The 26745-nt window shown below is 37.8% G+C and overlaps 1 protein-coding gene across 1 annotated transcript; it reads right to left on the bottom strand.

The window, feature by feature from the left end:
* Window positions 1-1452: 1452 nt before the first annotated feature.
* LOC140840715 (uncharacterized) lies at window positions 1453-2460 on the bottom strand. Its single transcript, XM_073207888.1, has one exon. It carries the CDS (start codon window positions 2458-2460, stop codon window positions 1453-1455), a length of 1008 nt encoding a protein of 335 aa, XP_073063989.1.
* Between the last annotated feature and the right edge of the window lie 24285 nt (window positions 2461-26745).

The raw sequence follows: 26745 nt of genomic DNA on the forward strand, positions 1-26745 counted from the left end.
GAACCCTAGCCACTCTAGGACCCAACCCAGCCCTAGACCGAGACCACCCCTAACACTGGACGAGCCCTGGTTGAGCCCCACCAACCCATGCAAAGAAACAAGCCCCTGGAACCATAACAGGCACACAAACTCCAACAAAACTCACGGTTCTTATTTCTGAATTTTCCTACGATTCCATCTTATTTCTCTTCAATATTTATCATGTTTTGTCCATAATTTATCATATTTTATCATGTACTGGCAGCGTATCCGTTGGGTTCATAACGATTCTTTTAAAATAAGCGTAAAATCGTAAAAACGTTAAAAATACGTATCATACCGTAAAATAATCGAACCCATATATTTTTCATGCATAATCAAATAAAACACACATAATATGATTTGTATGATGTTTTAAAAAGGTTTAGAAACGTGCCTTTGCGTTTATAACGCTCGAATATACGATCTTCGGCGAGGGTGCGATGTTGGACGACCGGACGACGAAGAACTCCTAGCCTTTTTCTCCTCCTTAATTTCGAAAATCAGTATGTGCTTGTGTGTGAAATTTTCGGCTGAAAGGTGCCAAGGGTTGTGGTGTTTTCAAAACCTAAATCACTTATTTATAATTAATTTAACAAGTTAAATGGGCTTTGGTTTGGGCTTGTATGATTAAGGGTAATTGGGCCTTCTTTAAATCATTAAATTGAGCCCAATAACACTTAATTAATTAAATAATAAAAGTTTATAAAATAATTTTTCTCAAAATAATATTTTTGATCTTTTAAAACTCCTTGTTTGCCCAAAACCGGCTTCCCGGGAAAAATCGAGCTCAACTCGTAAAATAAATTCGAACTCCAATATTTTTCGGAAAATTAAATCATTTTTAATCATATTAGGAAGCCTTGCCACTATTTAAATAAAAATACATATTCTTGTCTTGGTCGTCCCCGGTCTCCTTCCCCTACCTATTATCGAATATTCGTGCAAAATCTTTAATTTCATGAAAACTTGTCACATAATCATTTAATCATGCAATCCTATATTTAATCATATAATAAACATCATGCTAGCATTTAAAAGCAATTAAATAAAACAATTAAGCAATTAAAATATTTTTGCATGCATGTGGTTTACGTGGACTGATTTTTCGGACGTTACAATTCTCCCCCCCTTAACTAGAATTTCGACCTCGAAATTTTTCTTGACTTGATGATTGAAAAGTTTAGATTCCTTCATCCACCTCAAACTTAACCTCTAGCTTAAATCTTACTTTTCAATTCAGTCCTCAAAATCTTGAAAATTGCAATTCTAACCCAAAAATTCTCAATGTCGACTCCTAAATCTAGCTCAAGTAGCGCATGCATCCTATTTTCCTCTAAGTTCTTCAATATCCCCATCAAATCCCATCACCCAATTTAACATTTCATGCAAGAAGAGCATAGAAAAATGTTAAACAGCTAGGTTACCTCGAAATCAGTGTAGTGTCGGCTCTGTCTCATCTTCTGTAGCTTGCATCACATAGACTCTTCCGGTCATGGGTTGCCTAGGCTTGGTGCAATCCGCAGCCTTGTGTCCCAACTCCCCGCACTTGAAGCACTTGAAGGTGCCCCACATGCACTTGCCATAATGTGGACGATTGCACTCCTTGCAAAGTGGTTTTTCATCGGCTTTCGGAACATTTCCTTTAGGTGGTTTTCCTTGTGATTTTGGTGGTTCTGGTTGCTTAGAAGGTCCCGTATGAGGCTTCTTATTACTCTGATTAGCTTGCTGAGCACGGTTCCTCTTTCGCTGCATCTCCCAATCGATATCCTTCAATGACTGCTCGGCTCTAAGAGCCCTGGCAACGGCGGTAGTATAATCAGCAGGATCGACAAGTGTCACATCGCGTCGGATAGTTGGCCTCAAACCATCTAGAAAATGTCGTAATTTTTCAGCAGGATCATTGGCAATCAAGGGCATAAAGTGACAACCCCTATCAAACTTCTGCACAAACTCGGCAACAGTCAAATCCCCCTGACGGAGACTCATAAACTCTCTCTTAAGCCTAGAACGAACATCGGATGTGAAGTACTTGTCATAGAACACTCTCTTGAATCCTTCCCAAGTCAAAGTCGCCATATTCACTCCTCGCTCCGCTCCCTCCCACCATAAGGAAGCGTCGCCTTTCAACAGGTAGATAGTACATCGAACGCGATCGGCGTCCGCCATGTCCATATAACGAAATATTACCTCTAATGATCTAATCCATCCCTCAGCCATAAATGGATCAGTAGTGCCATGGAACTCATCGGGGTGCATCCTCCTGAAACGCTCATATACTGGCTCTGGCCTACCCATTGCTCCATTCCCTACGTGTTGCTCAAAGAAATGGGCCATACCGGCTAGTACACGAGCACTAGCATCCTGACCAGGTGGAGGCTGTGGGATATCCTCCTCCTGTCTACCCTCATCAGTCCTAAGCACATTCCTTCTAGGAGGCATCTCTGTATACGTCGTCCAAACCACGTAACCAACATGCATTAAATTTTTTTTTTTTTTTTTGCAACACGCAACTAACATGTATAACATGTATCATATAAACATTTAAAAGAATTTTAAGCATATAAAATATAAAGCAGTAAAAACTCACATATTTGAGGCGTGATTTCTTGAGCTTCTCGAAGTGACAGTACACAACCCTTTTGGGAAAACCTGGCTCTGATACCAACTGAAACGACCTCTAATTTTTTTTTCGTTGCTAATCTTTAATCATAAATTCTAACTATTAAACTAAATAAAATAAATTAACATAAACATGAATCATAATAATTTAACAATTTAAATCTCAAGTGCATGAAATAAAATCCTAAATCATCGGCTAACCAAAATTCCTAAATCGACCTTCGAAAAGCGGCTAGTAATAAAGCATAAAAATAACTTTAATAAAAATCATTAGCAAAATCTTTAAATCCTTAAATCTATCTAGCTAGTGCGGAAACATAAAGGCCCTCGGGTGTGTACTGCTGCACTCGATCGACTCAATCGTCACCGCCTCCAAAATCATCAAATCCTGCATCATACAAACCTAGTGAGTCTAAAGACTCAACACGTTCTAAACATGGATAACAAATAATACATATACATCCACAAACATTTAAAAATCATATTTTTATTTAAAATAATCCTTTGAAAATAATATACCATTAAAAATCATTTGAGCATAATTAAATCATAACTAGTAAAATCATTTTAAAATAACTTTAAGCATAAATAAATCTTTTAAAAATCATTTAAAATAAGCTATAATCATCATCATGAATCATATATCATAAAATCATTAAAATCGTAAAGCTTTCAATCATATATCATTTTGGGTGAAGTTTGATCCTTGAAAGTGACTAGCTTTTATCATTTGGTCGACTGCAGTCTTAGCTCCACATGGCCCATAGGGGTGTGCACTAGGCTACACCGTGGAAATACGATCGTTGGGGTTCCCTCGGGGGCCTTTTCCCATAGACGGGTTCCCTCGGGGGCCTTTTCCCAAACATGGGTTCCCTCTGGGGCCTTTCCCCGTAAATAGGTTCCCTCTGGGGCCTTTTCCCCTCACGTTATCCCCACAAAATCATATATCATAAATCATATCTTTTGTCACAGTCAATTCACATCCCTCAAAATATTTTTCCTTTTATTTTAAAATCATAAAATACGACAGCTTTCCAAAAATAGCATTTCAGATAGTATAAATTGCACAGCTTTACCATAAATCGTAAAAATACATATTATCAACAAAATCATCATAATAAATCATAAAATTTCATTTTACATGCATTATGATCCTTCGGGACGCTGCCAAGCGTTTTCGTATTTTCCTAAGTGTAAAATTACCGTTTTGCCCCTGGACGTAAAAATTCTCGAATTTATCTTTTTCTCACTTTTAATGACATGAGATTATTCTAAATAATTATTTAAGCTTACATGAATTTTCTCATATTTTTATTTGGCCTAAATCGATGACTTTTAAATTAATCTTTAAATAAGACATATTAACGCGTTTTAATCCCGAATTAAACCAAAGCTTAATATAAAATTTCCAAATTAAAAAAATTAGACTTTTATTAATTATTTAATCTTATCCCTAATTTTTCATAATTTTATAAAGCTTAAAACTAGGCGTTTCAATTAACTCGTTAATTGACGTTTCGTGCGACGATTAAATTCCGAATAAATCCAAAACTCGTTATTTTGATCCCAAATTTTTAACATAACAGTTTTAATATTTATTCTAACCTTCCAAGTCATGAGCCACATCCGTGGACCCATGGATTCAATTTTTGTTATTAAATTCGAAATATTGACCCATTATCGAACTACCCGAGCCATCTCCCAATTTACTCGAGCCACGCCCGAGCCACCTCGAGCCAAACCCTTGCCAACTCACTTAGGGATCTTACTGTGCAAGCCCAGCCCAAAAACCTGGCCCTGGCCCGCTCAAAAGCCCTCTGGAAATTCACCTAAAATCTGCTAGTGTTGGGCGTGAGTCTCCTAGCACTCATAGGACTCCTAACCCAACTAGGACACCTCCAGCCGAGCCACCACCGAACCCAGCCGACCCTAACCAACCCTGGACCACGGCCAGCCCCTACCCAGACCAGCCCAAGCCATTCCACCCCTGCAGCAAACCACCTGAAAGCAAGAACCACAACCTGCGCTCCATGCAGCTTCCTCGCGTTTCTCTCGTTGGCTCGAGCCAGCAGTGACCCAAGCCACTCCAGCCCCTGGCCCGACCCCTGCCCATCATCCTAAGACCCTCATGGACCACCTTGGCTCGCCCCCAGGCCAGCCGCGCTCCCCCTCTTCTCCCCCAAACAGCCTACTGCGCGTGAATATGGGAGGAGTCCCACTTCGGGTGGACTCCTTCCCCAAGCCTAGATCTCGAACCCTAGCCACTCTAGGACCCAACCCAGCCCTAGACCGAGACCACCCCTAACCCTGGACGAGCCCTGGTTGAGCCCCACCAACCCATGCAAAGAAACAAGCCCCTGGAACCATAACATGCACACAAACTCCAACAAAACTCACGGTTATTATTTCTGAATTTTCCTACGATTCCATCTTATTTCTCTTCAATATTTATCATGTTTTGTCCATAAATTATCATATTTTATCATGTACTGGCAACGTATCCGTTGGGTTCATAACGATTCTTTTAAAATAAGCGTAAAATCGTAAAAACGTTAAAAATACGTATCATACCGTAAAATAATCGAACCCATATATTTTTCATGCATAATCAAATAAAACACACATAATATGATTTGTATGATGTTTTAAAAAGGTTTAGAAACGTGCCTTTGCGTTTATAACGCTCGAATATACGATCTTCGGCGAGGGTGCGATGTTGGACGACCGGACGACGAAGAACTCCTAGCCTTTTTCTCCTCCTTAATTTCGAAAATCAGTATGTGCTTGTGTGTGAAATTTTCGGCTGAAAGGTGCCAAGGGTTGTGGTGTTTTCAAAACCTAAATCACTTATTTATAATTAATTTAACAAGTTAAATGGGCTTTGGTTTGGGCTTGTATGATTAAGGGTAATTGGGCCTTCTTTAAATCATTAAATTGAGCCCAATAACACTTAATTAATTAAATAATAAAAGTTTATAAAATAATTTTTCTCAAAATAATATTTTTGATCTTTTAAAACTCCTTGTTTGCCCAAAACCGGCTTCCCGGGAAAAATCGAGCTCAACTCGTAAAATAAATTCGAACTCCAATATTTTTCGGAAAATTAAATCATTTTTAATCATATTAGGAAGCCTTGCCACTATTTAAATAAAAATACATATTCTTGTCTTGGTCGTCCCCGGTCTCCTTCCCCTACCTAATATCGAATATTCGTGCAAAATCTTTAATTTCATGAAAACATGTCACATAATCATTTAATCATGCAATCCTATATTTAATCATATAATAAACATCATGCTAGCATTTAAAAGCAATTAAATAAAACAATTAAGCAATTAAAATATTTTTGCATGCATGTGGTTTACGTGGACTGATTTTTCGGACGTTACATTAGTACTAGGCAACCCCAAAATAAAGTCAATAGAAATGTCAATCCAACTTCTTTTTAAGAATGGCACGCAAAAGTGTTCCCAAAGTTCTAATGACAACTACAGTTTATCCATCCGTTTGAGGATGACAAGTAGTAGAAAACAACAATTTTGTGCCAAGTTTAGACCATAAAGTCTTCCAAAAGTAACTCAAGAATTTAACATCGTGACCAGAAACAATAGTACTAGGCATGCCACGCAACATAACGACTTCTCTAAAGAACAAATCCGCAATGTTTGAAGCATCATCGGTTTAATGACAAGCTATAAAATGTGCCATCTTAGATAATCTATCCACAACAACAAAAATAGAATCCCTACCCTTCTTAGTCCTAGGCAACCTCAAAATAAAGTCCATAGAAATGTCAATCCAAGTTCTTTTCAAGAATAGCACGCAAAAGTGTTCCCAAAATTCTATTAACAACTTCAGTTTGTCCATCCATTTGAGGATGAGAAGTAGTAGAAAACAACAATTTTGTGCCAACTTTAGCCCATAAATTATTCTAATAGTAACTCAAGAATTTAACATCGCGACCAGAAACAATAGTCCTAGGCATGCCATGCAACGTAACGACTTCTCTAAAGAACAAAACCGCAATGTTTGAAGCATCATCGGTTTTATGACAAGCTAAAAAATGTGCCATCTTAGAGAATCTATCCACAACAACAAAAATAGAATCCCTCCCCTTCTTAGTACTAGGCAACCCCAAAATAAAGTCAATAGAAATGTCAATCCAACTTCTTTTTAAGAATGGCACGCAAAAGTGTTCCCAAAGTTCTATTGACAACTTCAGTTTGTCCATCCGTTTGAGGATGACAAGTAGTAGAAAACGACAATTTTGTGCCAAGTTTAGCCCATAAATTCTTCTAATAGTAACTCAAGAATTTAACATCTCGACCAGAAACAATAGTCCTAGGCATGCCACGCAACCTAACGACTTTTCTAAAGAACAAATCCGCAATGTTTGAAGCATCATCGGTTTAATGACAAGCTATAAAATGTGCCATCTTAGAGAATCTATCCACAACAACAAAAATAGAATCCCTCCCCTTCTTAGTCCTAGGCAACCCCAAAATAAAGTCCATAGACATGTCAATCCAAGTTTTTTTAAGAATAGCTCGCAAAAGTGTTCCCAAAGTTCTATTGACAACTTCAGTTTGTCCATCCGTTTGAGGATGAGAAGTAGTAGAAAACAACAATTTTGTGCCAAGTTTAGCCCATAAATTCTTCCAATAGTAACTCAAGAATTTAACATCGCGACCAGAAACAATAGTCCTAGGCATTCCATGCAACGTAACGACTTCTCTAAAGAACAAATCCGCAATGTTTGAAGCATCATCGGTTTAATGACAAGCTATAAAATGTGCCATCTTAGAGAATCTATCCACAACAACAAAAATAGAATCCCTCCCCTTCTTAGTCCTAGGCAACTCCAAAATAAAGTCCACAGAAATGTCTATCTAAGTTCGTTTTAAGAATAGCACGCAAAAGTGTTTCCAAAGTTCTATTGACAACTTCAGTTTGTCCATCCGTTTGAGGATGACAAGTAGTAGAAAACAGCAATTTTGTGCCAAGTATAACCCATAAAGTCTTCCAAAAGTAACTCAAGAATATAACATCGCGATCAGAAACAATAGTCCTAGGCATGCCACGCAACCTAACGACTTCTCTAAAGAACAAATCCGCAATGTTTGAAGCAACATCGGTTTTATGACAAGCTATAAAATGTGCCATCTTAGAGAATCTACCCACAACAACAAAAATAGAATCCCTCCCCTTCTTAGTACTAGGCAACCCCAAAATAAAGTCAATAGAAATGTCAATCCAAGTTCTTTTTAAGAATGACACGCAAAAGTGTTCCCAAAGTTCTATTGACAACTTCAGTTTGTCCATCCGTTTGAGGATGACAAGTAGTAGAAAACAACAATTTTGGGCCAAATTTAGCCCATAAAGTCTTCCAAAAGTAACTCAAGAATTTAACATCGCGACCAGAAACAATAGTCCTAGGCATTCCATGCAAACGTAACGACTTCTCTAAAGAACAAATCCGCAATGTTTGAAGCATCATCGGTTTTATGACAAGCTATAAAATGTGCCATCTTAGAGAATCTATCCTCTACAACAAAAATAGAATCCCTCCCCTTCTTAGTTCTAGGCAACCCCAAAATAAAGTCAATAGAAATGTCAATCCAAGTTCTTTTTAAAAATAGCACGCAAAAGTGTTCCCAAAGTTCTATTGACAACTTCAGTTTTTCCCTCCGTTTGAGGATGACAAGTAGTAGAAAACAACAATTTTGTGCCAAGTTTAGCCCATAAAGTTTTCCAAAAGTAACTCTAGAATTTTACATCGCGACCAGAAACAATAGTCCTAGGCATGTCATGCAACGTAACGACTTCTCTAAAGAACAAATCCGCAATGTTTGAAGCATCATCGGTTTTATGACAAGCTATAAAATGTGCCATCTTAAAGAATCTATCCACAACAACAAAAATAGAATCCATCCCCTTCTTAGTACTAGGCAACCCCAAAATAAAGTCAATAGAAATGTCAATCCAACTTATTTTTAAGAATGGCACGCAAAAGTGTTCCCAAAGTTCTATTGACAACTACAGTTTATCCATCCGTTTGAGGATGACAAGTAGTAGAAAACAACAATTTTGTGCCAAGTTTAGACCATAAAGTCTTCCAAAAGTAACTCAAGAATTTAACATCGTGACCAGAAACAATAGTACTAGGCATGCCACGCAACCTAACGACTTCTCTAAAGAACAAATCCGCAATGTTTGAAGCATCATCGGTTTAATGACAAGCTATAAAATGTGCCATCTTAGAGAATCTATCCACTACAACAAAAATAGAATCCCTACCCTTCTTAGTCCTAGACAACCTCAAAATAAAGTCCATAGAAATGTCAATCCAAGTTCTTTTTAAGAATAGCACGCAAAAGTGTTCCCAAAATTCTATTAACAACTTCAGTTTGTCCATCCATTTGAGGATGAGAAGTAGTAGAAAACAACAATTTTGTGCCAACTTTAGCCCATAAATTATTCTAATAGTAACTCAAGAATTTAACATCGCGACCAGAAACAATAGTCTTAGGCATGCCATGCAACGTAACGACTTCTCTAAAGAAAAAATCCGCAATGTTTGAAGCATCATCGGTTTTATGACAAGCTAAAAAATGTGCCATCTTAGAGAATCTATCCACAACAACAAAAATAGAATCCCTCCCCTTCTTAGTACTAGGCAACCCCAAAATAAAGTCAATAGAAATGTCAATCCAACTTCTTTTTAAGAATGGCACGCAAAAGTGTTCCCAAAGTTCTATTGACAACTTCAGTTTGTCCATCCGTTTGAGGATGACAAGTAGTAGAAAACGACAATTTTGTGCCAAGTTTAGCCCATAAATTCTTCTAATAGTAACTCAAGAATTTAACATCTCGACCAGAAACAATAGTCCTAGGCATGCCACGCAACCTAACGACTTTTCTAAAGAACGAATCCGCAATGTTTGAAGCATCATCGGTTTAATGACAAGCTATAAAATGTGCCATCTTAGAGAATCTATCCACAACAACAAAAATAGAATCCCTCCCCTTCTTAGTCCTAGGCAACCCCAAAATAAAGTCCATAGACATGTCAATCCAAGTTTTTTTAAAAATAGCTCGCAAAAGTGTTCCCAAAGTTCTATTGACAACTTCAGTTTGTCCATCCGTTTGAGGATGAGAAGTAGTAGAAAACAACAATTTTGTGCCAAGTTTAGCCCATAAATTCTTCCAATAGTAACTCAAGAATTTAACATCGCGACCAGAAACAATAGTCCTAGGCATTCCATGCAACGTAACGACTTCTCTAAAGAACAAATCCGCAATGTTTGAAGCATCATCGGTTTAATGACAAGCTATAAAATGTGCCATCTTAGAGAATCTATCCACAACAACAAAAATAGAATCCCTCCCCTTCTTAGTCCTAGGCAACTCCAAAATAAAGTCCACAGAAATGTCTATCTAAGTTCGTTTTAAGAATAGCACGCAAAAGTGTTTCCAAAGTTCTATTGACAACTTCAGTTTCTTCATCCGTTTGAGGATGACAAGTAGTAGAAAACAGCAATTTTGTGCCAAGTATAACCCATAAAGTCTTCCAAAAGTAACTCAAGAATATAACATCGCGATCAGAAACAATAGTCCTAGGCATGCCACGCAACCTAACGACTTCTGTAAAGAAAAAATCCGCAATGTTTGAAGCAACATCGGTTTTATGACAAGCTATAAAATGTGCCATCTTAGAGAATCTACCCACAACAACAAAAATAGAATCCCTCCCCTTCTTAGTACTAGGCAACCCCAAAATAAAGTCAATAGAAATGTCAATCCAAGTTCTTTTTAAGAATGACACGCAAAAGTGTTCCCAAAGTTCTATTGACAACTTCAGTTTGTCCATCCGTTTGAGGATGACAAGTAGTAGAAAACAACAATTTTGTGCCAAATTTAGCCCATAAAGTCTTCCAAAAGTAACTCAAGAATTTAACATCGCGACCAGAAACATTAGTCCTAGGCATTCCATGCAAACGTAACGACTTCTCTAAAGAACAAATCCGCAATGTTTGAAGCATCATCGGTTTTATGACAAGCTATAAAATGTGCCATCTTAGAGAATCTATCCTCTACAACAAAAATAGAATCCCTCCCCTTCTTAGTTCTAGGCAACCCCAAAATAAAGTCCATAGAAATGTCAATCCAAGTTCTTTTTAAGAATAGCACGCAAAAGTGTTCCCAAAGTTCTATTGACAACTTCAGTTTTTCCATCCGTTTGAGGACGACAAATAGTAGAAAACAACAATTTTGTGCCAAGTTTTGCCCATAAATTCTTCCAAAAGTAACTCAAGAATTTAACATCTCGACCTGAAACAATAGTCCTAGGCATGCCATGCAACGTAACGACTTCTCTAAAGAACAAATCCGCAATGTTTGAAGCATCATCGGTTTTATGACAAGCTATAAAATGTGCCATCTTAGAGAATCTATCCACAACAACAAAAATAGAATCCCTCCCCTTCTTAGTACTAGGCAACCCCAAAATAAAGTCAATAGAAATGTCAATCCAAGTTCTTTTTAAGAATGACACGCAAAAGTGTTCCCAAAGTTCTATTGACAACTTCAGTTTGTCCATCCGTTTGAGGATGACAAGTAGTAGAAAACAACAATTTTGTGCCAAGTTTAGCCCATAAAGTCTTCCAAAAGTAACTCAAAAATTTAACATCGCGACTAGAAACAATAGTCCTAGGCATGCCATGCAACTTAACGAATTCTCTAAAGAACAAATCCGCAATGTTTGAAGCATCATCGGTTTTATGACAAGCTATAAAATGTGGCATCTTAGAGAATCTATCCACAACAACAAAAATACAATCCCTCCCCTTCTCAGTCCTAGGCAACCCCAAAATAAAGTCCATAGAAATGTCAATCCAAGTTCTTTTTAAGAATATCACACAAAAGTGTTCCCAAAGTTCTATTGACAACTTCAGTTTGTCCATCCGTTTGAGGATGACAAGTAGTAGAAAACAACAATTTTGTGCCAAGTTTAGCCCATAAATTATTCTAATAGTAACTCAAGAATTTAACATCGCGACCAGAAACAATAGTCCAAGGCATTCCATGCAACGTAACGACTTCTCTAAAGAACAAATCCGCAATGTTTGAAGCATCATCGGTTTAATGACAAGCTATAAAATGTGCCATCTCAAAGAATCTATCCACAACAACAAAAATAGAATCCCTCCACTTCTTAGTCCAAGGCAACTCCAAAATAAAGTCCATAGAAATGTCAATCTAAGTTCTTTTTAAGAATAGCACGCAAAAGTGTTCCCAAAGTTCTATTGACAACTTCAGTTTGTCCATCCGTTTGAGGATGACAAGTAGTAGAAAACAACAATTTTGTGCCAAGTATAGCCCATAAAGTCTTCCAAAAGTAACTCAAGAATATAACATCGCGATCAGAAACAATAGTCCTAGGCATGCCACGCAACCTAACGACTTCTCTAAAGAACAAATCCGCAATGTTTGAAGAATCATCGGTTTTATGGCAAGCTATAAAATGTGCCATCTTAGAGAATCTATCCACTACAACAAAAATAGAATCCCTCCCCTTCTTAGTTCTAGACAACCCCAAAATAAAGTCCATAGAAATGTCAATCCAAGTTCTTTTTAAAAATAGCACGCAAAAGTGTTCCCAAAGTTCTATTGACAACTTCAGTTTTTCCCTCCGTTTGAGGATGACAAGTAGTAGAAAACAACAATTTTGTGCCAAGTTTAGCCCATAAATTATTCTAATAGTAACTCAAGAATTTAACATCGCGACCAGAAACAATAGTCCTAGGCATTCCATGCAACGTAACGACTTCTCTAAAGAACAAATCCGCAATGTTTGAAGCATCATCGGTTTTATGACAAGCTATAAAATGTGCCATCTTAGAGAATCTATCCACAACAACAAAAATAGAATCCATCCCCTTCTTAGTACTAGGCAACCCCAAAATAAAGTCAATAGAAATGTCAATCCAACTTCTTTTTAAGAATGGCACGCAAAAGTGTTCCCAAAGTTCTATTGACAACTACAGTTTATCCATCCGTTTGAGGATGACAAGTAGTAGAAAACAACAATTTTGTGCCAAGTTTAGACCATAAAGTCTTCCAAAAGTAACTCAAGAATTTAACATCGTGACCAGAAACAATAGTACTAGGCATGCCACGCAACCTAACGACTTCTCTAAAGAACAAATCCGCAATGTTTGAAGCATCATCGGTTTAATGACAAGCTATAAAATGTGCCATCTTAGAGAATCTATCCACAACAACAAAAATAGAATCACTACCCTTCTTAGTCCTAGGCAACCTCAAAATAAAGTCCATAGAAATGTCAATCCAAGTTCTTTTTAAGAATAGCACGCAAAAGTGTTCCCAAAATTCTATTAACAACTTCAGTTTGTCCATCCGTTTGAGGATGACAAGTATTAGAAAACAACAATTTTGTGCCAAGTTTAGCCCATAAATTATTCTAATAGTAACTCAAGAATTTAACATCGCGACCAGAAACAATAGTCCTAGGCATTCCATGCAACGTAACGACTTCTCTGAAGAACAAATCCGCAATGTTTGAAGCATCATCGGTTTAATGACATGCTACAAAATGTGCCATCTTTAAGAATCTATCCACAACAACAAAAATAGAATCCCTCCCCTTCTTAGTCCTAGGCAACTCCAAAATAAAGTCCATAGAACTGTCAATCTAAGTTCTTTTTAAGAATAGCACGCAAAAGTGTTCCCAAAGTTCTATTGACAACTTCAGTTTGTCCATTCGTTTGAGGATGACAAGTAGTAGAAAACAACAATTTTGTGCCAAGTATAGCCCATAAAGTCTTCCAAAAGTAACTCAAGAATATAACATCGCTATCAGAAACAATAGTCCTAGGCATGCCATGCAACGTAACGACTTCTCTAAAGAACAAATCCGCAATGTTTGAAGTATCATCGATTTTATGACAAGCTATAAAATGTGCCATCTTAGAGAATCTATCCACAACAACAAAAATAGAATCCCTCCCCTTCTTAGTACTAGGCAACCCCAAAATAAAGTCAATAGAAATGTCAATCCAACTTCTTTTTAAGAATGGCACGCAAAAGTGTTCCCAAAGTTCTATTGACAACTTCAGTTTGTCCATCCGTTCGAGGATGACAAGTAGTAGAAAACGACAATTTTGTGCCAAGTTTAGCCCATAAATTCTTCTAATAGTAACTCAAGAATTTAACATCGCGACAAGAAACAATAGTCCTAGGCATTCCATGCAACGTAACGACTTCTCTAAAGAACAAATCCGCAATGTTTGAAGCATCATCGGTTTTATGGAAAGCTATAAAATGTGTCATCTTAGAGAATCTATCCACAACAACAAAAATAGAATCCCTCCCCTTCTTAGTCCAAGGCAACCCCAAAATAAAGTCCACAAAAATGTCAATCCAAGTTCTTTTTAAGAATAGCACGCAAAAATGTTCCCAAAGTTCTATTGACAACTTTAGTTTGTCCATCCGTTTGAGGATGACAAGTAGTAGAAAACAGCAATTTTGTGCCAAGTTTAGCCCATAAAGTCTTCCAAAAGTAACTCAAGAATTTAACATCGCGACAAGAAACAATAGTTCTAGGCATTCCATGCAACGTAACGACTTCTCTAAAGAACAAATCCGCAATGTTTGAAGCATCATCGGTTTAATGACAAGCTATAATGATGCGAACATGGTAGCCTTGCACGGGCGTATGAGCGAAGAAGATGGATTTAAGTGCGAGGAGCAAAGTGGTGGAGGGCTCGGGATGCATGGAAGAATGTTGGAGGGCCAAAGGAATAGGATTCAAGCATTAATCTCCTCAACCGAGTCTTCACGGACCTCGACACGGACCTGCACACGGGGTCCGTGCCCTTTACATCCGGAGATAAGAAAATACAGAGCCTACACGGACCTGAAGACGGACCCAGGCACGGGGTCCGTGCCCTTTGAAGTTGGCGTATACAGTGCCTACACGGACCCGTACACGGAGGTGAGCACGGGGTCCGTGTCCCTTGATTCCGGATGAAGATTAGTACAGTATGTACACGGACCCAGACACGGAGGTCTGCACGGGGTCCGTGTCCAGTGTTTTCTGCGCGATTTTGTTTCCTTCTTTAGAGTTTTACTTTGCTAGGAAACTAGATTTTTGTTATCTTTTGATATAAGACATATCTTGGACGAATTTTAACAAGAATACACATATTATTTTGATTTTATCAAACCCTTTGAGAATTTTCTCTCAACTTTTCAAAGCCAAGCTTTGTTAAATAAAAATCAAACTTATCAAAGTTTTTAACTTTGTGGCGTTTGTCGGTCGTTGCTTGTGCGGATTATCGTAGGCGAAGTTCTTCGAAGGTTCGTATAGTTTTAGATTGTTTATCCTCGTGTTTATTTGTTGCTAAACTCTTGCTAGTTTAGAGGTGAATATCACACAATACTTGAATCAAAAGATCGGGAAAACACACGGATCTTAATATCGTAATTGAATATAGGGTGCGATTTATTTTTAATCGTGTTTGCTATTTATTCGTATCAAGATTCACGTCAGTTGGTATCAGAGCTTTAGGTTTATTGAATTCAAGTAAATTATCTTGTTCTTAAATTGCAGATCTGTATTATCTATTCGTTTATTTTCAGATCTGTTTTGTTCTATCGTTCTTCGTAATTTTTTCGTGAATCTGTGATTCTCGAAATTTGTTGGTGACTTTTTTTTTTTGGGATTTTCGAGTAGTACTCAAGCAAAAAAAAAAAAAAAAAAAAAAAAAAGATTACAAAAATTCCGAAAATTCACCATTATTTCATTTTGATATCTTGTTCTATTTTCTTTAGAGAGTCATATTTAATTGTCTCTCACAGTCAAAAAAAAAAAAATTCATATTCGAATTTCTTGTCTACACAGTCCAAGTGAGTCGGTCGCATTTGTTCACAAGTTTGAACCTTGATTGTTTGATAACCCAAATACAAAGCTTGAGCACACTTTTGAGAGTACTATCAAATTCGAGTGGAAACATTTGAGTGTGAGTGTTATTTCTTTGGAGTGACTAGTGAGTATTTGTTGTGAGCAAAAAAATAAGAGAGGAGAGACGAGTGAATTTCTTTGAAGTGATCGGTGAGCTTTTGTGGTAAGGGAAAAAGACGAGTGCGAGTGAATTTTTCATTGGAGTGATTTGTGAGGATTTGTGGTGAGGAAATTTATTTATTTTATTGTTTTATGCTAACCTTTTCTTGCAGGTATTATGATTGACGAACGTCAATTTAAAACGATGTTAGGAGGGTTGGATAGAAGGTGGGAGAATAAACGAGGTAGTAGAGTTGGAGGAGATGCGTTGTTGAACATGGATCGTTATAGGAGATTTGATGAGGATAAGGGGTATAGAAGCCGGGAAGGGTATAGACTTAGTGGCACGAAGATGACCATTCCATTTTTCAGTGGGGAAGCCGATCCAAAGGCGTACCTTGAGTGGGAAGAGAGAATGGAGTGTGTATTTGAGAGTCGGGAGAATTATACCGAAGCAATGAAGGTAAGACGAGCTTGTAGTGAGTTTACCAACTATGCTACTACTTTGTGGGATAAATTAGTACTGCGTAGGAGGCGATGTGGGGATGACCCTATAGTTACATGGGATGAGATGAAAATGGTGATGAGGAAGCAGTTTGCTCCAAAGCACATTCATAGGAGAGGTGTTCGTAGAGATGAGCATGGCGTGTATGAGGATTCATGGGCATCCAATTGGAGGATGAGCTTGGAAAAGAAAATCATTGCCAGGCTAAGAAGGAGTCGAGACGTGAAGCTAGCAAATATGAATATCAAGGTACATCTAAAATCTCAAATGTTAGTACTTATGATATTCAATGTATTTGGTGTCTGGAGTTTGGACATTATATTACCCAATGTCCACGTGAGGAGATGACCGTAGTAAAATCACCAGTTGAGCTTAAATCTCAAATGGAGGTGGATATTGCGGTTGAGTCTCAATTGGAGGATGAGGTTGCAGTCGAGTGTGGAGTTGAAGTGAGCATTGATGTTGAGCCTAAAGTGGAGGTTGAGGGAATTGAGAAGGTTGGTCCTCCACTGATTTCTGACTTGAGCATAGAGTGTTGTGCTGTGGAAGGTGAATTCTTAGATGGTGGATTTGTTTCTAATGTGTGTGCTATGGAGGAGAAAAAAGAAAGTAGTAATAATTTGTTGCACGCATGTTATGATTCATCATGTACCTTTCTTGATCCATCTATTTCAATTGTAATTACTGACGATCAATTGCAATCTAATTGTGTGAGTGAAAAAGAATTTAAAATGGCCGAAAGAAAGAGAGATTAAAAGAGTGAGATGGCCATAGAAAAGAAAAAAGAGAGAAAAGATGAAAATGCAAAATAGGCCAAAGAAAAAGAAAAGAAAAATGAATTAAAGGCCCAAAGGAGTGAAAAGAGTGAGATTGAGAGTTGTTTATTAGTGCATAAACCATTACATGTACCTTTGTACAAAGTGGTTTACTCATATTGTGACGAAATCGCCGGTTCAATCCCGAGCATTGTTACTTCTTCTTTGCAGGATTACGGTAATGCCATGATGGGGAGGCTAGCAAGTGTTGTTGGTGTGAGGATACAATGGGGTGAACCATATGGATTCAAGAGCCATAGCGATGAGGTAAGGTTAGTTGTCAACACAACACCTATGAGGTATGATTTTCTTCCTTACCTTAATTCATTGTTGTTTTGTTTTCAAGAACTATGGGGACAAGTTGGAAATGTGATGTTTAGAAGATGTGAATGTGATTTAATCTTGTTGCCTAAGTGTCATAGAAGTGAGAATGAATATGCATTGCATGAATTAGATTCAAATGTTATTGATTTTGAGTGTTCAAAGATTGTCCAATTGACACTTTGTCATGACAATGACCTATGTGCATTAGGATTAACTTCATGTAGTGAGTTGAATGAAAACATGGATAGTACATTTAGTGTGTTCTATTTGCATGATTCCTACTTGTTTGATGAAGACTTTGGGAAGAGCATGAATGACTATAAGAATTTCTTTGTCCATGATGAATATACCTTTAAGGAGATTAAGTTGTTCATGTTATGCTCGTTTTATGAGTTACCCGCTAGTGATGCATATTGTCATGATTTCATTATTGATAAGATGCATGCATTTCTATGTTGGTTACATATAAAAAGGTATGTCGAATGGTGTTGTAACGAGGGTCTTGCATGTATGAAGATAGCAACTAGGTTAGGGTTCTATGACATGCATGACTTAATTCTTAGTCCTAGTAAGCAATATATTTACATTTGTACCATACTTGCTTTGGTGTTGACTAGGTCTAAGAAGGGGAGGAACTTGATATTTGTGATACTTCATCATATTTTATCATTTGGTGTCCTTTGTTGTTTGGTGTATATTGAGGTTGGAGATTTGATAGTGAAAGAAACCTTGAAGTTGGAGTTCAAAGCGTGGATGGAGCACGTGGGCGATAGCACCTACAAACTTGAGCTTAAAGGTAAGTATGTTGGTAATTTAATTCTTGTTATTACTAACTTGCGTCGTTTCTGTGTAGGTAGTGAAGATTTGAGGACAAATCCTTTTCAAGAAGGGGAGGATGATGCGAACATGGTAGCCTTGCACGGGCGTATGAGCGAAGAAGATGGATTTAAGTGCGAGGAGCAAAGTGGTGGAGGGCTCGGGATGCATGGAAGAATGTTGGAGGGCCAAAGGAATAGGATTCAAGCATTAATCTCCTCAACCGAGTCTTCACGGACCTCGACACGGACCTGCACACGGGGTCCGTGCCCTTTACATCCGGAGATAAGCAAACACAGAGCCTACACGGACCTGAAGACGGACCCAGGCACCGGGTCCGTGCCCTTTGAAGTTGGCGAATATAGTGCCTACACGGACCCGTACACGGAGGTGAGCACGGGGTCCGTGTCCCTTGATTCCGGATGAAGATTAGTACAGTATGTACACGGACCCAGACACGGAGGTCTGCACGGGGTCCGTGTTCAGTGTTTTCTGCGCGATTTTGTTTCCTTCTTTAGAGTTTTACTTTGCTAGGAAACTAGATTTTTGTTATCTTTTGATATAAGACATATCTTGGACGAATTTTAACAAGAATACACATATTATTTTGAGTTTATCAAACCCTTTGAGAATTTTCTCTCAACTTTTCAAAGCCAAGCTTTGTTAAATCAAAATCAAACTTATCAAAGTTTTTAACTTTGTAGCGTTTGTCGGTCGTTGCTTGTGCGGATTGTCGTAGGCGAAGTTCTTCGAAGGTTCGTATAGTTTTCGATTGTTTATCCTCGTGTTTATTTGTTGCTAAACTCTTGCTAGTTGAGAGTTGAATATCACACAATACTTGAATCAAAAGATCGGGAAAACACACGGATCTTAATATCATAATTGAATAGAGGGTGCGATTTATTTTTAATCGTGTTTGCTATTTATTCGTATCAAGATTCACGTCATATAAAATGTGCCATCTTAGAGAATCTATCCACAACAACAAAAATAGAATCCCTCTCCTTCTTAGTCCTAGGCAACCCCAAAATAAAGTCCATAGACATGTCAATCCAAGTTTTTTTAAGAATAGCACGCAAAAGTGTTCCCAAAGTTCTATTGACAACTTCAGTTTGTCTATCCGTTTGAGGATGAGAAGTAGTAGAAAACAACAATTTTGTGCCAAGTTTAGCCCATAAATTCTTCCAATAGTAACTCAAGAATTTAACATCGCGACCAGAAACAATAGTCCTAGGCATTCCATGCAACGTAACGACTTCTCTAAAGAACAAATCCGCAATGTTTGAAGCATCATCGGTTTAATGACAAGCTATAAAATGTGCCATCTTAGAGAATCTATCCACAACAACAAAAATAGAATCCCTCCCCTTCTTAGTCCTAGGAAACTCCAAAATAAAGTCCATAGAAATGTCTATCTAAGTTCTTTTTAAGAATAGCACGCAAAAGTGTTTCCAAAGTTCTATTGACAACTTCAGTTTGTCCATCCGTTTGAGGTTGACAAGTAGTAGAAAACAACAATTTTGTGCCAAGTATAGCCCATAAAGTCTTCCAAAAGTAACTCAAGAATATAACATCGCGATCAGAAAATATAGTCCTAGGCATGCCACGCAACCTAACGACTTCTCTAAAGAACAAATCCGCAATGTTTGAAGCAACATCGGTTTTATGACAAGCTACAAAATGTGCCATCTTAGAGAATCTACCCACAACAACAAAAATAGAGTCCCTCCCCTTCTTAGTACTAGGCAACCCCAAAATAAAGTCAATAGAAATGTCAATCCAAGTTCTTTTTAAGAATGGCACGCAAAAGTGTTCCCAAAGTTCTATTGACAACTTCAGTTTGTCCATCCATTAGAGGATAACAAGTAGTAGAAAACGACAATTTTGTGCCAAGTTTAGCCCATAAAATCTTCCAAAAGTAACTCAAGAATTTAACATCGCGACCAGAAACAATAGTCCTAAGCATGCCATGCAACTTAACGACTTTTTTAAAGAACAAATCCGCAATGTTTGAAGCATCATCGGTTTTATGACAAGCTATAAAATGTGCCATCTTAGAGAATCTATCCACAACAACAAAAATAGAATCCCTCCCCTTCTTAGTCCTAGGCAACCCCAAAATAAAGTCCATAGAAATGTCAATCAAAGTTCTTTTGATGAATAGCACGCAAAAGTGTTCCCAAAGTTCTTTTGAAAACTTCAGTTTGTCCATCCGTTTGAGGATGACAAGTAGTAGAAAACGACAATTTTGTGCCAAGTTTAGCCATAAATTCTTCCAATAGTAACTCAAGAATTTAACATCGCGACCATAAACAATAGTCCTAGGCATTCCATGCAACGTAACGACTTCTCTAAAGAACAAATCCGCAATGTTTGAAGCATCATCGGTTTAATGACAAGCTATAAAATGTGCCATCTTAGAGAATCTATCCACAACAACAAAAATAGAATCCCTCTCCTTCTTAGTCCTAGGCATCCCAAAATAAAGTCCATAGAAATGTCAATCCAAGTTCTTTTTAAGAATAGCACACAAAAGTGTTCCCAAAGTTCTATTGACAACTTCAGTTTGTCCATCCGTTTGAGGACGACAAATAGTAGAAAACAACAATTTTGTGCCAAGTTTAGCCCATAAATTCTTCCAAAAGTAACTCAAGAATTTAACATCGCGACCAGAAACAATAGTTCTAGGCATTCCATGCAACGTAACGACTTCTCTACAGAACAAATCCGCAATGTTTGAAGCATCATCGGTTTTATGACAAACTATAAAATGTGCCATCGTAGAGAATCTATCCACAACAACAAAAATAGAATCCCTCCCCTTCTTAGTACTAGGCAACCCCAAAATAAAGTCAATAGAAATGTCAATCCAAGTTCTTTTTAAGAATGGCACGCAAAAGTGTTCCCAAAGTTCTATTGACAACTTCAGTTTGTCCATCCGTTTGAGGATGACAAGTAGTAGAAGACAACAATTTTGTGCCAAGTTTAGCCCATAAAGTCTTCCAAAAGTAACTCAAGAGTATAACATCACGATCAGAAACAATAGTCCTAGGCATGCCACGCAACCTAACGACTTTTCTAAAGAACAAATCCGCAATGTTTGAAGCATCATCGGTTTAATGACATGCTATAAAATGTGCCATCTTAGAGAATCTATCCACAACAACAAAAATAGAATCCCTCCCCTTCTCAGTCCTAGGCAACCCCAAAAAAAAGTCCATAGACATGTCAATCCAAGTTTTTTTAAGAATAGCACGCAAAAGTGTTCCCAAAGTGTTAGAGTAGGTGCACATCGAGCCAAGTGTTGGCCGACTGTTCACGATGAAACTCTTTGTATAAACGATCTTTATTTTAATAATATTTGAATTTATTAATTTGGCACATCTTTATCTTTATACCCATGCTAGTTGCATAGATAAAGTCCTTGAATATACAAATAGTAGAAAGAATATGAGATGCTCATATGATGAGTATCATGAAACTCATATTTGAAATACTGTATATTCTAAACCGTTCCTAGTCGATTCAGCCGCCACTAAGAAGGATAAAGGCCGCTCGAGTTAGAGACTAGTATCTGCGATGTGAGTACCATGTTTCATTGGTAGGGGACATTGTGATGTCCGAGCATGCAGATAGGTGCTCCTGGTAGAGTGCACTGAACAACCCTCTATAAAGGAATTTCCAAGTGGTTCTCACTTATCGAGTGGAAAAGTCCTAGTTTATGGTTGTACACCATTAGTCCTTATGACCCGGGACAACATTGAGACTCTATGTGCTAGCGTTTCACTTTGACTTGTTTACCGACTCTTATGGGGTCATCAGGTGGCAAGATTGGGTGTTACGGCGAAACATATAGGAGTCGATGCATTGTAGCCGGGGATTCACCGCTTACCTACGGGTATGGATATCTTATGTGTTTTTCATGTATGTGTGGGTTGAAATCTCTGATCAGAGTATGGTGGTAATTATGAAAGGGGTTTCATAGATTACACCATCGATGCAACCACAACATGACACATAGTATCGATTCATTGACAACTCTCGATAAACCAATAGTTGTCGAATCGGTCGGGATATATGAGTTGAAGGGACCGTACTGTACGCTAACCATAATTGAATGGTTCTTGCAGGCACTATCATGTGATACCTAGGGAATCACGTAAGCGATGCTGCTAGGCGTTTAACGTGATTGGTTGGGTACTATCAGACTTGAGTTCTGACGTTCTTACTATCAATGAGTTGATAAGTAAGAATGGAGCAATTGGGGTATGCTCGAATAAGGACATGTTTAGTCCAAATCACATAGAGATGTGAACCCACGGCTAGTTGTATCAATGAACCATTGAGGGCCACACAAGTATTAGCTTTGTAAATCCCGATGAGAAGTAAAATAGTTCAATGTGTTGAACGGCTTATAAATGTGTTTATAAGCGTAAAGAAAAATAGAAGTATGACTTCTATGAGAGAAATATAAATTTTAATTTATGGAAGTGTTCCTAGATTAAAATTTGCCCAAGTAAATAATGTAGTTGAAAATAGTGATTTTCATAAACATTATTGAGGACTAAATTAAATTAATTCAAGTGTTGAATTAATTAAACACTAGTGGACCTAGTAGAGTCTAAATAATTAAATAATTCAAGTGTTGAATTAATTAAATTATATTGAGTCTTGTAGAGCTCAATTAAAATAATTATTTAACTAGTGGGACTTGAATAAATTCAAGTAGTATTTAATTAATCTCAAATGTGTTTGAGATAATTAAAAATTTAGTCCATGGTTTTTTAATGTGTTAGAAACCATATAATATATGTGAGACATGCTAGGGTTTGCATGCTTGGGAGGTGAAGAGGTGTGGATTACTTTTTATTAAAAAATTCAAAAAGGATGCAACTTTTGAGAGACAACTTTTTCAACAACCAAGGCTAGTCTCACACACTCTCCCAACACCTCACTTGGCCGAATTCTTGAGGGTTTTTCTCTCCCATTTTTCTTCCATTTTTGTTCTTCATTTCTTGGAGAATAAAATCTTCTCTTTGAAAAATCCTTAAGTTTTTCTAGTGCAAAACTTGAGGGGGTTTGCCTTGCTAGTGGTGGGCCTTATTTCTTGAAGGAAAGAAGGAGGAGCTTGTAGATTTGCCTACCAAAGAAGAGCTTTGTTGTTTACAACAAAGTTGGTGCCATTCATCAACCTTGAGAGGTTGATAGGTAAATCTCTAAACATCCTATGTTTGATGTTGTTTTGTAAATATTGTGCAAAAACCATGGTGGCCGAAATTTCTAGCTTAAAATGTTAAATTTTTGACTTCCGTTGCGCTTCCGGCCACCGTAACCGATCCGCTTTCAAGTGGTATCCGAGCTAAGGTTACGGTTTTTGTGTTATATTTACGTAATATTGTATTGAGATCGATTTCTAACCGCATGAGAAATATTTTTGCAAGGAAATTCAAAGGGCCGAAAATTTGAAGAAACAAAAAAAAAAATATTTTTCAAGCAGCCGAGGGGCTGCCCGAAAATTTCGGGCAGCCGACTTGGGCTGCCCGAAATACTACTTTTTAAAATAAAAAAAAAAATTTTGTGTGTTGCCGGAATCCGGTGACGGAGCTCCGGCGACGGCGATGACGGCTAGGGTTTCCAAAAGTGTTTTGGAGAATCTTAGTGTCATGGGCCTTGAGATGTTGGGCCATTGGATGGACAACATAATTTGTGAAATTTAAATGGGCCAAAATATTTTTTGGTGAAAAATGAGTTTTGGGCCCTTAAGTTTAAATTTACAATTGTTGCACATATTTTCTCATAAAATAAATAATTGAAGTAGGAATTTATTTATTTATAGTAAATTGTGATTTACAAGAAATTCGATTATAAATAAATTAATTTGAAAGTAGACAAAGGAGTTTATATACTTTGTTAATTTAATTTATAATTGTGGCGGTTAGTGATTGGATCAAGATATATAATATTGGATCAATTAATTATAGTGATAATTAATTGATGGTGTATGATATGTGATATTATGCATGAAGGATGATCAAAAGCCCAAGCCCAATTTGCTAGGTGTATGCTAGGATATTTGTGTTGTATGATTGTAATAATTATCAATTTAAAGTGGGCTTGGTTTATGGCCCGTTCCCACCCCATGAGATGTATCCCTATGTGCCATGGATATTTAATTGTAATTATTAGAATAGTGGAAGATCAAGATTGGAAGATGGTGGCCTTGGTGATTATGAAGATCGAAGACATGTAATATTGGATGCTAATGTAATAATTTAGTTGCATTGCATCCCTTGCATTTACCCTAGGATTGGACCTAGGCCCGTGTTTAGCTCACACGGGCCATTAGTATTGGGGCAATTGATCATCCTTGTACTGTTTTCTATTTATAATATATGCATGATATGTTATAAATAATGAGTATGTGCGTTATTATTATTATAATAACAAAGTTGCATGAATCCGGCAAACATACGATCAAACATGGCGAGCTTTTAAAATAAAATTACTGATGAGACCTTTCAAAATTAAAAAACCCTCATTTTGAATAAGATTCAAAATTAATATCAAGTCCGAAAAGGGGAATTATAAATTTGGTTATAATTTCCTTGTCTTCCATCGACAATGGGTGCATGATGAACGCTACCCGTACTCGGGGCTCGGCTCATTTTATTGGGGGGGCCCTTAGTGCCGGAAAGCTGTGACATTCATTGACATGGTGATGTGAACTACGTGGAACTCCCATGACTTCAGCTCAGATAATTGAGGGAACTCATGGCGACCGTCCATTAAGGTTCAACATCGATGGGTAAGGCTTGACACGTAAAGATGAACGACGTCTATAATGGGTCCTAATCAAACGTGAGACAAAAGTTTACGAGAAGGGTTGCATTGTGATGCAATTGGGAAACTACCTTTTAGGAATTGTGATTGGCTGTATAATTGGGATCATAATTCGCTAATTGGACCTTACGTACCTACTGAGGAAAGGAGTTTCCCGTTTTCACTAGAGGGTAGTGAAAATGTCAAAACAGTGGGAGTGATAATTTATAAAGTAAAATTCCAAACTTTATATCTTATTAAATATTTTAAAATAGTCATTAACATTTATCTGTTTTACTTTTCAGTACAAATCTTTGACAATGTCATCAATTCGCAACCCGTTTTCCGTTATTCTCGAAAAACACGTTCTAACCGGACCTAACTATATCACTTGGCTAAGAAATCTAAAGATTGTCTTGAACTCGGAGAAAATCGCATACACACTGACTGAGTCGCCCCCTGATGAGGCTCCGACTAACTGCAGTCCCGAGGAACTGCAGACCTACAAGGATTGGTGCGACCATGACTTAAAGGCCAAGTGTTATATGCAGGCTTCGATGAACGATGAGCTGCAAAGGCGATTCGAGGATGCTAAGAATGCTGCTGACATTCATACGCACCTCAAGGAGCTCTTCGGTGAGCAGACTCGGCCTTTGAGGCATGCCACAGTAAATGAGCTCATCACTTTACGCATGCGAGATGGGACTTCGGTCCATGAGCATGGCCTAAAGTTGATTGGGCTCGTGGACAAGCTCGTTGGCATGGATTTGATCTTGCCATCGGAGTTGACCATGGATGTGCTACTGTTGTCACTGCCGAACTCGTTCGATCCTTTTGTGGTGAATTTCAATATGAACAAGCTCGAGCCCAGCCTTGAAGAGTTGGTGAACATGCTTGTGACCTTTGAGTCCACAATCAAAAAGGAGAAGTCGGTTCTTTATGTGGGCTCTTCATCTGGCACGAAGATCGGTCCACCTGGGAAAGGAAAGAAGCGTTCTTTCAAGCGCCCCAAGAAGAGTGAGCCCTTGAAGAGGCAGACTCCGAGTCCCGTAGTGGCAGCCGCGCCAGCCAAGGCTGAGAAGACAGTTGACATCTGTCATCACTGCAAGAAGCCTGGACATTGGAGGCGTAACTGCAGGGAATATCTTGCGCAGAAGGGTTCTGGCAAGGGTATGTTCTATATTGAAGTAAATATCTCGATTAATTCTACTTCTTGGGTATTAGATACCGGCTGTGGCTCACATCTCTGTAATGATTTACAGGTGATGGGGAAGAAGTAGGAGGCTCCGAGAGGGTGAGACCTTCCTGAGGATGGGCAATGGAGCAAGGGTTGCTGCCAAAGCCGTAGGAGATGTTTATTTAATATTGAACAATGATTTTAAGCTTGTTTTGAGAGATGTTTTGTATGTACCAGACTTGGTTAAAAACATTATTTCCATTTCTATGCTTGATATTGATGGATTTTCTTGTTTATTTGGCAAAGGTGTTTGCAATATTTACAAGAATGAATGTTTAGTTGGTACGGGTGAACTTAAAAACAATCTCTACACCTTAAAATTAAAAGATATTCCACTTAACAATGTCCAAACGATAACAACAACAAATAAGCGCAAACAAGATACTCTTAATTCAGCACAATTATTGCTCGATTAGGTCATATTTCCCTAAGAAGGATGAACAAGCTAGTGGGAGTTGGCATGTTTGATATGTCCAATATTAATGCTCTCACGACTTGTGAATCC

This window comes from Primulina eburnea, chromosome 9 (assembly GCF_022965805.1).
Source record: "Primulina eburnea isolate SZY01 chromosome 9, ASM2296580v1, whole genome shotgun sequence".
In the NCBI taxonomy this organism is placed as follows: domain Eukaryota; kingdom Viridiplantae; phylum Streptophyta; class Magnoliopsida; order Lamiales; family Gesneriaceae; genus Primulina; species Primulina eburnea.